This window comes from Desmodus rotundus, chromosome 8 (assembly GCF_022682495.2).
Source record: "Desmodus rotundus isolate HL8 chromosome 8, HLdesRot8A.1, whole genome shotgun sequence".
NCBI classification, from domain to species: Eukaryota; Metazoa; Chordata; class Mammalia; order Chiroptera; family Phyllostomidae; genus Desmodus; species Desmodus rotundus.
The window spans coordinates 99,050,192-99,063,461 of NC_071394.1; the positions used below are offsets into that span (position 1 = coordinate 99,050,192).

The 13,270-nt window shown below is 41.8% G+C and overlaps 1 protein-coding gene across 2 annotated transcripts; it reads right to left on the minus strand.

The window, feature by feature from the left end:
* Positions 1-1,039: 1,039 nt before the first annotated feature.
* Positions 1,040-7,409, minus strand: RNF7 (ring finger protein 7). Of its 2 annotated transcripts, none has more exons than XM_024556749.3 (3): positions 7,148-7,409; positions 3,374-3,421; positions 1,040-1,720 (listed from the first exon to the last, which is right to left on the minus strand). In XM_024556749.3, the coding sequence occupies exons 1-3, from the start codon at positions 7,313-7,315 to the stop codon at positions 1,664-1,666; spliced, it is 273 nt and encodes a 90-aa protein (XP_024412517.2). In that variant the 5' UTR covers positions 7,316-7,409; the 3' UTR covers positions 1,040-1,663. The 2 variants fall into 2 exon arrangements, with proteins under 2 accessions (XP_024412517.2, XP_024412516.2); XM_024556748.3 differs by having other exon boundaries at positions 7,141-7,401.
* Positions 7,410-13,270: the final 5,861 nt, after the last annotated feature.

Genomic DNA, 13,270 nt, shown 5'->3' on the forward strand with positions numbered 1-13,270 from the left:
TCTCATTCCAGGGTGGGGGGGATCAGGGCTGCTTTGTCCCTGTCCCTCCTCTTCTACCCTCAGATGCTGATGTGTAACAGAAACACAGCTTTGTTAAGTGGTGGACTGGCAGTTTTGCTGTGGAAAAGCAATGTATTACCTCCATCCCCCACATTTCATTTATGTACTGTCACAATGCCTAGATTAACTCAACATTTTTAATATTTTCTCTCTTCACTTGAATGCCAAATATTTGACTCACTTTTTATAGGTACAACCTTTTAAAAAGGTCAAAATGCTGCTAATATAGTTCATTGCTCATGACAAGCACATTCAAATAGTCACATATATTGTATTCATATTTGTATATTGTAGTTAATTTTTTCAGTTGAAAGTTGTGAAAAAATATATTAAAAAAGGAAAACTTATAGAGAAATTTGATTAATAGTAGCCAGTATGAATGCATACAGAATTCTAATTTTTTTAACATTCTCTTATGTATCCATATCTCTGCAAGATTCAGATCGGCCAACTCTGAAACTGCACAAGTGAATGGTGAAGATGCACAGATTTTAGTTTTTTAAATTCTTAGCAGCAGCTCTTTTATGGAAAAATTCAAAATGATCTTGTGGTCCATAAACTGTTACAAGATAACCTCCACTAAAGGCGAATGAGTTGGATTAAGATTTAAGTATCTTTTCACACTTAACATGTTTCCTGGTAATAAACTTAAAACGTTCTTATTACCGCATGAAAGAGCATTTAAATATTTTTTTCAAATGAAACAAGAGCATTCATTTGATAAATCAGTTTATTAACATCAAGTTTAAGGCTGTACATAAAACTGCAATAATGACAATTCAAATAAAGTAAACAGAATAAACCATTTATTAAAACACTGTGTAATAAAATAAACTTTTTTTGATCCAATGCTATAGTGGTAAACATTTTCCCCTCACTAACAGTCCACCTAAAATACTGTTAAATTACATCATAATCTAAAACTTGAGAATACTTCTGCCCTTTACCACTGAATAAGTGAACAGTGAAGCGTGATCTGGGTTTTTTTTTTTGATGAGTCAAGGATAGAGGACGATAACCTAAAAGACAATCAAAATTCCCTATGGCCAAAGATTAAACTTTATTTACCCTGCTCACTGGCCGAAGAACTGTCATATCAAATAAATATTTCATGAACCATTCCCTTTCCTGTCTAAAATAAATATCAGGAACAAATTAAGGATAAAAGTTGGGTTTTAAACTGCACTTTATTTGTTACTGTAACATTGTCTTTTTCTAACTGATCAACCACAAGCATGCAAAAAGTTCTCTTCTGAATGGAACGGCTTCCACACCCCCTGCATAGCAGTAAGTCAATTACAAAGATCATTCAGTATATAGTTCTCTCCTCCTTCATAGCACTTCCAAGCGGTGTGACACACACCACAGAGGCAGGAAAGACCATCTTTAATAAATTATCTTCTTAATTGTAGAGAATTTCTGAAAATAAAACAGACGAAACGCTAACCCATGTCTCTGATGAGTCCTCAGAGACCAAACATCCATCGCCTTTTGTTTGAAGACTAGTCCCCGGAGTGGCCTTGCCTTTGATAAGGTGATTCTCATTTGCCGATTCGTTGGACTACCCAGTCTTGCTGGCAGAGAGGGCAGCGATTGTTCTGTTTCACCCACAGGGACATGCAGCAGTTGTGGAAGGAATGATTACACTCTCCCCAGACCACTAAAGGAAAAAAAATGAGTTGACATTATTCATTGCAATTTAAATCACTGAGCTCGAATACATAGCTTACATTATATTATGAATAATAATCATGGCCCATAATCTCAAATAAAGATGGGAAATCGGTCAAAAATAATTTTTTCTACCTATAAAGAAATAAAAACTTACACATGTAAAGTGTGTGCTCAGGGGACTTTCCAACACTGCCCTAGAATCTGGATGAAGCGGTGGCCCCCAGTTCCTACACAGCTGCATACGCTGCCTTCCTGGAATCAGCAGACTAAAGGACTCGAGCCTTCCTTCGGAGCCAGACCTTCTGAGTCATGCATGCACTGGCCTCGGGGACACTGTGGGCTGTGTTTTACTAAAAAATGTCCTCCCAGTTTTTATCTACCAAGATGAGTTTTAAATGCTTTCAATTTGTGATAGACTAATATAAATAGATGACATGCTTCCAAATATTATCCGCTGTACATCCACTGAGTCGTTCCCTAGAAGTGGTGATAAGCTGTGTTAAATCATCAACAAGCTGTGCAATTCCTCATGTGACAAACAATGAAATTTTCAAAGTGGCTGTCTGGAAAGAAAGGTCTCTTTGTAATCAAAGAAAGCTGGCCTACACCTCACAATTCCCAAGTTAATATTTTTTAAACAAACAACATGAAAGAAAAAATTTAAACCGAGGGAAATCACCCACAATCTGGACTACAAACTCAAATGTGAACTTCATTTGTCCCTTGCTTGACCAACTGAGCTATATGATAACAGAACGAAAGATGCAGGAATAGAAAAGAAAAAAAACTTCTCATGAAAACAGGCAGTAGGGGCTAGAAAGCCAGGGGAAATCATTCTAATGTTTCAGGAGGAAGAAAGAGAATTTGATCAAACCAGCGCACGTCATTAAGAAGCAGCTACATGGAAACCACATCGGCGCAAAGTTAGCCTTTCTTTTTTTTGTTGTCTTTCATTGTTCAAACTCTTACAGTTGTCCCGCTTTTTCTCCCTTTGCTCACCTCCACCCAGCCCCTCCACAAAGTCAGCCTTTCATTGCAGGAAAAGGTTCAAACACTTTTATATAGCAATCTGGAAGTGATGGCTTCGAGAACTAGGACATACAAAACTCTGAACTGCTTAAAACATTTAGCCCAAGACAAATTCTTAGTCCTAGGCTATAAGGAAAATGTAATAGGTTTCTATACATACTACATTCCCAAGAGAGACAATTTTTCCTACCTTAGTTGAAAAGTTAAACATTTTAAGAGTACTGAAAACTGAAATGCTTTATTAGAATGAAACATTACCCAAACTGACCTATAACATATTCAAAATTTACATAATATTTTGGCAAATTCCTCTTACGTAATTTTCTTAATAGAAGAGAATTACTCTTTTTTTTTGAGTATCAAAATGTTTACTATGCCCATGTCTGAAATACTAGTATAGTCAATTCTTCATTACAGGCAATAAAAAAAACCTTGCAGATTAATTCCATTAAGGCCTTTTGAGAACCAACACATTTTGTACTAATAATAGATCAATGCTTTACAGTTTATTTTTGTGTATTGATAAAGTCAATCTTAACAGCAAATTCAAACATTCCCACTGAGAGAAAGCCTTTAGTTGAAAAAGCAAGAGAACCGAATTACAACATACCAACACAGTCCTCTTGTTTGTTTTCAGCTTGACATCTGAGACAGGCATCTGAAAGCAAACAAACAGCAACTCTCAGTCCGATGCTCAGAATGCAATTTTAAAACCCAGACACTTCAAAGTCAAATAAAAGCCCAAAGGGCTAGAGATGGAGACAAAAGACTCATAGTATTAATTTCTCATCTGAACATAACTGTTCAAAGAGGAATAAAGTCAAAGGCACTCTATTTACTTATGACCAGGAGCAATTTTACAAGGGTTACTGACCCTATATTTTTACAAGCTCTGATGAAAAGACATCCTGACAGTGGATGCAAGCTCTAGAGAAACATGAGCCACACTCCCTCCACTGCATCAGAGTTGTTATAAGCTCACTGGGCATGCTCACACAGCTCAAGCTGAGGGGTAGTTTATTTTCAAGACATCCTTCTAAGTAAGCTATGCACACAGGGATATAAAGCACAACATAGGGAATAGTCAATATTATAATAACTATATATGATGCCAGGTAGGTACTGGAAACATAGGAGGGAACACTTTGTAAAGTATATGATCATCTACCCACTATGCGGCTGTACATCTGAAACTAGTACAAAACAAAATGCTGAATGTAAACTGTAATTGAATAAATAAAATTTAAAAGTTAAATGTCATACATATATATTGGTATATGCTTATATATACATAAAGCTCTAGAAGGATATCCAAGATACTAATAATAAAGTTTACCTGGGAGGTGATTGAATGGGAATTTTCATTGTATATTATCTTAGACTTTTGAATTATGTGACTGTATAATTTATAAAAAATTAATATTAATTAAAAATACTTTATAAAAACTAGGGGTTTTTTTTCCTTCCAAGAAAATGTTTGCTTTACAAAATAAATCTGAGCCCAAAGCATTTACCTAACAATGGCAAAGAATTTTAATAAATTACTTGGGAGTAAATACTAGAAATGGGAACCTCAAGTATGCTGGGTTGCTTGATGAAGGAGGTAATAATAGGGATTATTTCAGGGACTAATGAAATGGATTCATTCACTAGCTGGAAGAGGAGTCAAATTTGGATAAGACGAAATACAAACCAACAGAAAAAAAGTTTTTACCATAAACTGGAGAAAAATAATTCTGTAAAAATAGACACATGGTGGAGCTGAAGCCTGCTTCTCTCTTACACTGAATTATGCACAGGCATTTGCTTCTCTCTGTATGTTTTTACCTAAAAAATACACACCACCCTGGCCTCTTCAGTGTGGACTAAAAACAACCACTGCCTCCTATGACTTTCTGCAATTCCACAATTACTGAGCATCTCCTCTGCGGAAGGAGCTGTGCACTGGGGACACCGAGTCTGGGTCCCTGGTCTCCACAGCGCTTGGGGAGGCACACAGGGAAACAACTAAGTATCGTTAAGAGTCATGACGTAACAGTGAAGATGATAAGCCTCTGGTTCTGCGCAATCACGGAATTACGTGTTTGTGGTCCCGAGTACCTCTTTTACACACTAGGAAAAGAAGGCCCCAAAAGGTGGTGTCAAATGTCCAAGTCAACACAGAGCCATGAAGGGTTCCTCTGGCTCTTTAGAACGTGGCAGTACAGGCCAAACTATGCCTCTCTGCCTCAGCAGCGCTGGCTCCGTTCAGAAGGAAGGGAGGAGAGTGGAAACCAAGAGCGTTAACCACATCAGAGCGGGCTGACAGGCAAGTCTTGGATCAAGAAGTCAGTCACAGTAAATCAGTTGGTACCAGATGAATTCCAAATATTAAGGGAATGGTATTAAGTGCGCTCTTTTTGTAGAATCTAGACATCTCTGAATTGTGCTTATATCTTTGATTTAGATTATCAAAAACTGACCTAAGTAGATAAAAATCCCCAAAGTTTCAGATACAAGAAAAAAGTTTCTTTTGATGGCGTTCCTAACATCTGAGACAGCACATTTCGAAGGAGTACAATAACACTTAACACCTTTTAGAATGATGCTAGGGTTAAGGACTGGAAAGTCTGAAAAATAAACTTCCTTCTGCTGTCACCTGACCACGAAGTGGACTTTAACACCTCATAAACAAAACACAAAGGTCTAGTCCAGAACACCTTCCAGAACTGAAAGTATAGCTGTTGTAAACCTGCAACGTTAATCCACAGTAGCAGAATACTTTTACTATAATTAGAAAGTCAGTGTGAATGGGAGCCATTTATAGCCCATATTTGGACTTACTTTAAATATCCCAAGTAAAGTTTATTTGTTGCAAGATTTCAACCGTTACTTTAAATTCTACATTTCTCCTTACTAGTTTAAAATTTCTTTCTGGGGAGAAAAATAAAATCCCTTTTCATGAACATTCTTTTTAAATTAATGTAAATTCGGGGGACAAAATTTTTAACAAAGGCCTGTTTTGCTTAAGAACAAAAAAATGAAGTCACCTGTATATGCTAAAAATGCCACCCAAACTGGAAAATAGGATTCTAGAACCTAAGGAAGGGGCAGGGTGTGTGACGAGGGGACTGTACTGCAGGCCAGTAAGCTAGGTACTTTAAAAGTCTAATATGCAGAATAAGTGGATCATGTCTGAAATCAAGCTGTTTGCAAAGTAAAAAATAAAAAATATGTGAACCCCACTGTTGTAAGTCCTCTCTGAAACAAGTCCTTAAGAATAAAAAACAGGAGCGCATACTACAGAGCCTGTAGACTGGGAAACCTCTTGATTCTGGCAGACTTCAAGTTCCATCCCTCGAGAAGGGAGAGTGAGTCTGGAAGTTTTCTTCAATTCTCTCATTTTTCAGGGCAAGACACTACGTTTTCAAATTATAGAAACCTCAGTTGTATTCATCTACCTTCAAAAAACAACATGTAAGAAGCTCTCACAGTAGTTTTAAATGCCCTATTTAAAAATATAACTCGCATTTAAACAGGTTTTCCAAGGTGGTCTGTCTTCAAACAGAACCCACACCAAACAAAACAGGATGAAGATGTTCTGAAAGGTTTCACTTAGCCCCTACTTTTATTCAAAATATCGTGGAAAGCAGTAAGACTTATTTGCAAAAGCGGGTTCTCCCCGAAGGCCTGACTCAGAGCCGGGCAGCCTCTTTTCCAGGAAATGACATCCTACGACAGGCAGGGGCCAGGAAGAGGACTAGGGTCTGTGTTTCTAAGTAAAGGGCTCACCTTACTGAATTCTCGCAAAACTTCAATATTCTTGAACCACACTGTACCCCCTCCCAGCCGAGTGAGGGCCGTCCGACTTGTTTTGAAGATTTAAAAGCCAGCCGCCCGACAGCAGGAGCTAGTCGGCAAATGCAAAGGCCGGGCACACTTTCCTTCCCCGCAGCTCTTAAGAGCAGACTGAGGGCCCCGTTTTTGTGGAAGATGACCAGACCCAATAAAACGCCCTGCTGACCCACGGCCTTCACCCCGACCCCTACGCAGTCTGCGCTCAGGGCTGGGGCCGGGAGCGGGCCACACTAACCTAAGTAGTTCCTCCCGGCTCCCATCAATCCACAGTTGTTTATTCTTGGTGACAGCCACCGCCCCCTGAAATTATCTTGATTCCTCTAGTGTATTGCCTGTTTCTCTGGTTAGAATCCAGCCCCACGCCCTGGGACCCCACGGCCCCAGGCGGCGGCCACCGCACCCGCTTGTCCCCCACCCTCCGCTCCCTCGCTCCAAGGCAGGGCGACCACGACCCTCTCTACGAGCCTCCACGCGTCCCCCCGCCCGGAGCCTGCCAAGCGGAGGCCGTAGCGCGGCCCGGGCCTCGCGTGCAGCGCTTACCCATCACCTGGACCCTGCAGATGGCACACGTATCGCACTCCACGTCCCAACTCCACATGGCCACGGCGTTCCACTTCTTGAGAGAGAACATTTTGTCGCCTGCCGACTTGGAGCCTGCGCTCCCGGAGTGAGAGGACAGGGTGCAAGGCTCCTCGCCGTCTTCCACGTCGGCCATAGCGGCGGCGCGGGGCCGGCGGCGGAGACGTTGGCTACGGGGAAGGCGGGCGGCTATGGCGGCTTTGCGGGGCCTCCTGACAGGCCACAGCGCCGCCCGCAGGCCGCCTGCGACGGCAGTGCCTTCAACAGGGGCCGCCCGCGATTGGCTGGCGCAGGGTCGTGACGTCACCGCACGCTAGCGCCCGGCTGCTCTCCTCCCCACCCCCACTCCCACACCGTAGGGAGCTGGGGCACCCTGGAAGGGTAGGGGTCTTAGGGGGCGACGACTGACTGAAGTAGGCCACCGTCCTATTTATTCAGTGTTACTGTTGCGATTGCTGGCACTTTCTGTGCAGGACCCACATGTCCTGCTTTATGCCTTCATGAAACTTACTCCTCTCAGGACTTACCTTGTTAATATCTCCGTTTGTCCGGCGTCCCAAATGTAAACTCCTCAAGAGCGGGGACCTTGTCTTTATGCCACCTTGTCCTCCATATCTAAAAAATGTTCGGCCACAGAAAGCCCAAATATTTGAGTGAATGAATGACTTTCATGAGCTGCTACAAATCTGGTTCAGCCATTCTCAAATATTTGGGTCTCAGAACCCCTTTATGTTTAAAAATTATGAGGCCCTGGCTGCTGTGCTCAGGTGGGCATCTTGGGTAAACGGAAAGGTTGCGGGGTTCAGTCCCCAGTGGGGGCCCTACAGGAGGCAACTCATGTGTTTCTCTCACCTTTCTCCCTCCCCCTCTAAAACCAATAAGCATGTCCTCAGGTGAGGATAAAAAAATAATAAGAAAATTATCAGGACTTAAGCTTCTGCCAGGTATCTCAGTTGGTTAAGAGTGTGGGCTGCATACACGAAGGTTGTGGGTTCAATCCCTGGTCAAGGCACATACAAGAGTCAGCCAATGAATGCATCAATAAGTGGAATTAACAACAAAAAAATCAATGTCTCTCTAAAAAAAATTATTGGGACCTCAAAGAACTTTTAGTTGTGGAGGATCTATATTTGCTTTTTAAGAAATTAAAACAGGAAAAAATTATTAATTCATTTAAAAATTACAGTAATAAGCCCTTTACAAATTATCATTACATCAATGACATCACATATCATATAGCCTCAGGGAAACACTGTACACTCACAGAGTGAAAAGGGAGAAATAACTCTGAATCCTGTTATGCAAAAAGCTTTGCCCTCTGAAAGGATCCCAGGAACCCTGGGGACCACTCCTTGAAAGCTCTAATCTAGTTTAATCTCTTCCTTTTATATGTAGGGGAAGTGAATTCCAGAGAAGTGACCGAAAGAGCAAACTGCTGCTATGAGATGGTGAGTTTCGAAGCCAGGGTTTGTGTATTGCTTGCCCAGGGTCATACAATTACATTTTCCCAAGCAAAGCAGACTGCATCTCCTTTTAAAAGTTAAGAAGGCAGACGCCCAGAGAGCTCAAGGAGCTGTGTGATGACCACCACCATGGGGGCGGGGGTGGATGTTCACAGTGGCAGCGTTGGGATTTGGAGCCTCCCACCATCCTGACTGGGTGGGGGCTAACCAAGCTCAAGGAGTCTGGCAGAGGAGACCTGGATGCATAAATACATGCAAATATTATATGGACACAGGGTCACATTTGACTAGATGCTAATGAGTGCTGTGTGTTAAGTGGCCTGTTAAGTGCTTTGAGGGACAGAAATGTTCCTGAGGACTGCTACAGTGAGGGAAAGCCTCATGGAAGAAGTGGGGTTTGAAGGGGGGCGGGCGGGGAGTGGAAGGCCCTGGAGGACGGGAAATGAGTGAAGAAAGCACACCTCTCTGAGCTGTCAGCTGGAGCAGAGCAGTGGAAGTGGCGGCAGACATGAGTCGACCACACTAACTTTATGAGCCAGACAAAAATCCCTATAAACAAATTCAGATGCACCCTACACAGCACATGTTCTGTTCATATTAAGTAACCACACTTCCGACTAGCGATGACATAAATGCTAGATAGCCAATTACAAAAGAAAGAAGGCTGGAACCATATGAGAGGATAGAATGCACTCGGTTGGTAAGAGTTGGGCAGTTTGAAAGAGAAAAGGAGGGAAACTCAGATGAAGGAATAAAGGATAAGAGGATGGTTAAGGACAGGAAATGGTACATGTCCATGGCAAGCCTGAACCTCCTCACCCCGTCCCTGGACTCTTGGTTTCCGTCTTCCTCCCTGTCTCCCATCCCCAGTCCAACTGGCATTCCGTCTAAGTGCTCTTTAATTTTCCTATACCCTCTTTTCCACCTGGCACTCTCCAACTCAAAATGTCCCACAGCTGTGAATTATCATCAGAACAAAATCTAAAGGCCCCAGTCGGTCAGTTAAATCCTGCCACACCATGGCCCCAATATACTTTTTAAGTGTCATCCCCAAGCACTTCTCCCTGAGACCCTTGTCACATTGGTTTGCTCAGTCATCTAAACACATCCTGAACTTTTTTTTTTCTTCACATTTTAACATTTCTAAAACTGGACAGAACTTTCTGAACCTGCTCTGCCTGGATTGCCCTCGGCACTTTGGAACACGCACTTCTCTCTGTGTCCTCACTGACCACTCTTTGCCACCATTTATTTATGTCCTCCCAGGAAATCATAACAAAGTTGTGTTTCTTCCGTTCTTTTGGCACCAGGTCACATAGCAACCAAAAAGTGCTATATTTCTCATGTTTATCAAACAATATTAAGTTTTTTCATTGACAGCTCAGAAATGATAAAAACATTAAAATAAAACAAGTATGCAATGAAAAAAACACAAGTACTGTTAATAGACTGTCCAGAAATTCCTATATACACACAAGCCAAGGCATAATACATCAGCTTATTTTTTAAATTTTTAGTTGTGGTAAAATACATATAACATAAAGTTTACTATCCTAACTATTTTTAAGTATAGAGTTCAGTAGTACATTGACATTATTATGCAACCAATCTCTAGCACTTTTTTTTATCTTCCCAAACTGAACCTGTGCACCGTTAAACAGCTCTCCATCTCCCCTCCGCCTCTGGACAACCACCATTCTACGTTGTTTCTGAGTGTGACTAGTTAGTTAGCACATGGAAGTGCAATCGCAGAGTATTTGTCTTTTTGTGACTGCTTATTTCACTTAACACTCTCAAGGTTCATTCATTTTGTAGCATGTGTCAATTTCCTTCCTTTTTAAGACTGAATACTATTCTATTGTATGACTATTTGACACTTTGCTTATGGATTCATCTGTTGATGGCCATTTGTATTGTTTGCACCATTTACATATTGCAGATAATGGTGTTATGAACACGGGTGTCCAAATATCTCATGATCCTGCTTTCAGTTCTTTTGGGTAGATACTAAGAATTGGAATTGCTGGCTCATATCACATTGATTAGTGTTTCATATGAATTTTTCACATATACTATTCTCTAGCCTGCTCTTTTGTTTAATAGTACTACTAGGACATCTTTCCATATCAACACTTACATATTCACATTATTCTTTTTAGTGGCTGTGTAGTATTCCATCACATACTTTTCCTGTGATTTATTTCCCTGAGAACAGTGCTGTAGCGAACATCTCTGTACATATTTCCTTGCACATGTATAAGAATATATCTGTAAAATACATTACAGAAGTAGAATTCCTGGGTCAAAAGATGTGTATTTTTCATTTTGATAGACATTGCCAAAAGACCTTTAAAGAGGAATACAGACTTTACACTCTCAACCATGGATGTTAGTGGCAAATTTCAAAAAAGCTCTTTTTTTTTTTCTAAGGCAGAAACAACTTCTCAGGTGTCCTCACACATTGTATATAAAAGTTCAGAATATTTGTTATATTATTTTAGCTCTTTTGCTGCATTGTTGTTTACTTTTAATGTATGAGGGTCTTGTCCTCCTACCTAAATGCTGAGACCCTCAAGGGTGGACATGATGTGTTATACCCTCCCCGCTTCCACATTAGTTTGGTTCCATGTACTTGCCAGCACTTGTTACTTTTGTACGTAGAAAAATGACATTTTTTAAACTTCGAAATAGGGCTTCCAGCCAAGATGGAGGCGTAGGTAGACACACTGTGCCTCCTCACACAACCAAAAGAAGGACAACAATAATTTAAAAACAAAAAACAACCAGAACTGACAGAAAATTGAACTGTATGGAAGTCCGACAACCAAGGAGATAAAGAAGAAATATTCATCCAGACTGGTAGGAGGGGCGGAGACGGGCAGCCAGACAGAGAAGACTCTTGGCAAGGCGGCAGCTGGTGGACCCAGGGAGGTGGCGGATTGTGGAACGGGGCAGGCCAGGCTGCAGCTGGCAGACCCCACAAGGTGGTGGCTGGCAGACACTGCGGTCCCACATTTGTGCATAGATAAACCGGGAGGAACGGCAGGGGAGCAAAACAGACCGCACAACCCAGGGCTCCAGCGCGGGGGAAATAAAGCCTCAAACCTCTGATTGAAAACACCCGTGGGGATTGAGGTGGCAGCAGGAGAAACTCCCAGCCTCACAGGAGAGTTCGTTGGAGAGACTCACAGGGGCCTAGAGCGTGCACAAGCCCACCCACTTGGGGATCAGCACCAAAGGGTCCTAATTTGATTGTGGGTAGTGGAGGGAGTGACTGAAATCCGGCAGAGTGGGGCAGGGGCCATTGCTCCCTCTCGGCCCCTCCCCCACATACACCATCACAGCGCAGCTACCAGCGTGACCCCCCCCCAGTGAACACCTAAGGCTCCACCCCTTTACATAACAGGCGCACCAAGACAAAAAAAAAAAATGGCCCAAATGAAAGAACAGATCAAAGTTCCAGAAAAAGTACAACTAAGTGACAAAGAGATAGCCAACCTATCAGATGCACAGTTCAAAACACTGGTAATCAGGAAGCTCACAGAATTGGTTGAATTTGTTCAAAAACCAGATGAAAAAATGAAGGCTATGCTAGGAGAAACAAAGGAAAATGTACAGGGAACCAATAGTAATGCGAAGGAAACTGGGATTCAAATCAGTGGTGTGGACCAGAAGGAAGAAAGAAAAATCCAACCAGAAAAGAATGAAGAAACAAGAATTCAAAAAAATGAGGAGAGGCTTAGGAACCTCCAGGACATCCTGAAACATTCCAACATCTGAATTATAGGGGTGCCAGAAGGAGAAGAGGAAGAGCAAAAAATCGAAAACTTATTTGAACAAATAATGAAGGAGAACTTCCCTAATCTGGCAAAGGAAATAGACTTCCAGGAAGTCCAGGAAGCTCAGAGAGTCCCAAAGAAGCACACACCAAGGCCCATCATAATTACATTACCCAAGATTAAGCAGAAGGAGAGAATCTTAGAAGCAGCAAGAGAAAAGGACACAGTTACCTACAAAGGAGTCCCCATAAGACTGTCAGCTGATTTCTCAAAAGAGACCTTACAGGCAAGAAGGGGCTGGCAAGAAGTATTCCAAGTCATGAAAGGCAAGGACCTACACCCAAGATTACTCTATCCAGCAAAGCTATCATTTACAATGGAAGAGCAGATAAAGTGCTTCTCAGATAAGGTCAAGTTAAAGGAGTTCAGCATCACCAAACCCTTGTTATATGAAATGTTAAAGGGGTTTATCTAAGAAAAAGAAAATAAAAAATATGAACAGTAAAAATGACAGCAAACTCACAGTTATTAACGACCACACCTAAAACCAAAACAAAAGCAAACTAAGCAAATAACTAGAACAGGAACAGAACCACAGAAATGGAGATCACATGGAGGGTTATCAACAGGGGAGTGGGAGGGGGAGAGAGGGGGGAAAGGTACAGAGAATAAGTAGCATGAATGGTAGGTAGATAGACAGGGGGAGGGTAAGAATAGTATAGGAAATGTAGAAGCCAAAGAACTTATATGCATGACCCATGGACATGAACTATAGGGGGAGAATGTGGGAGGGAGGGGGTGGGGAGGATGGAGTGGAGTGAAGGGGGGGAATGGGACAACTGTAATAGC

Excerpts from the sequence above, each read along its gene's own strand:
- RNF7 (XM_024556748.3), bottom strand. The coding sequence starts at position 7,315 with ATGGCCGACGTGGAAGACGGCGAGGAGCCTTGCACCCTGTCCTCTCAC. Across the intron at positions 3,422-7,140 it reads CTGCAGGGTCCAGGTGATGG|ATGCCTGTCTCAGATGTCAA; the intron begins GTAAGCGCTGCA and ends GTTTGCTTTCAG. Across the intron at positions 1,721-3,373 it reads CAAACAAGAGGACTGTGTTG|TGGTCTGGGGAGAGTGTAAT; the intron begins GTATGTTGTAAT and ends TTTTTCCTTTAG.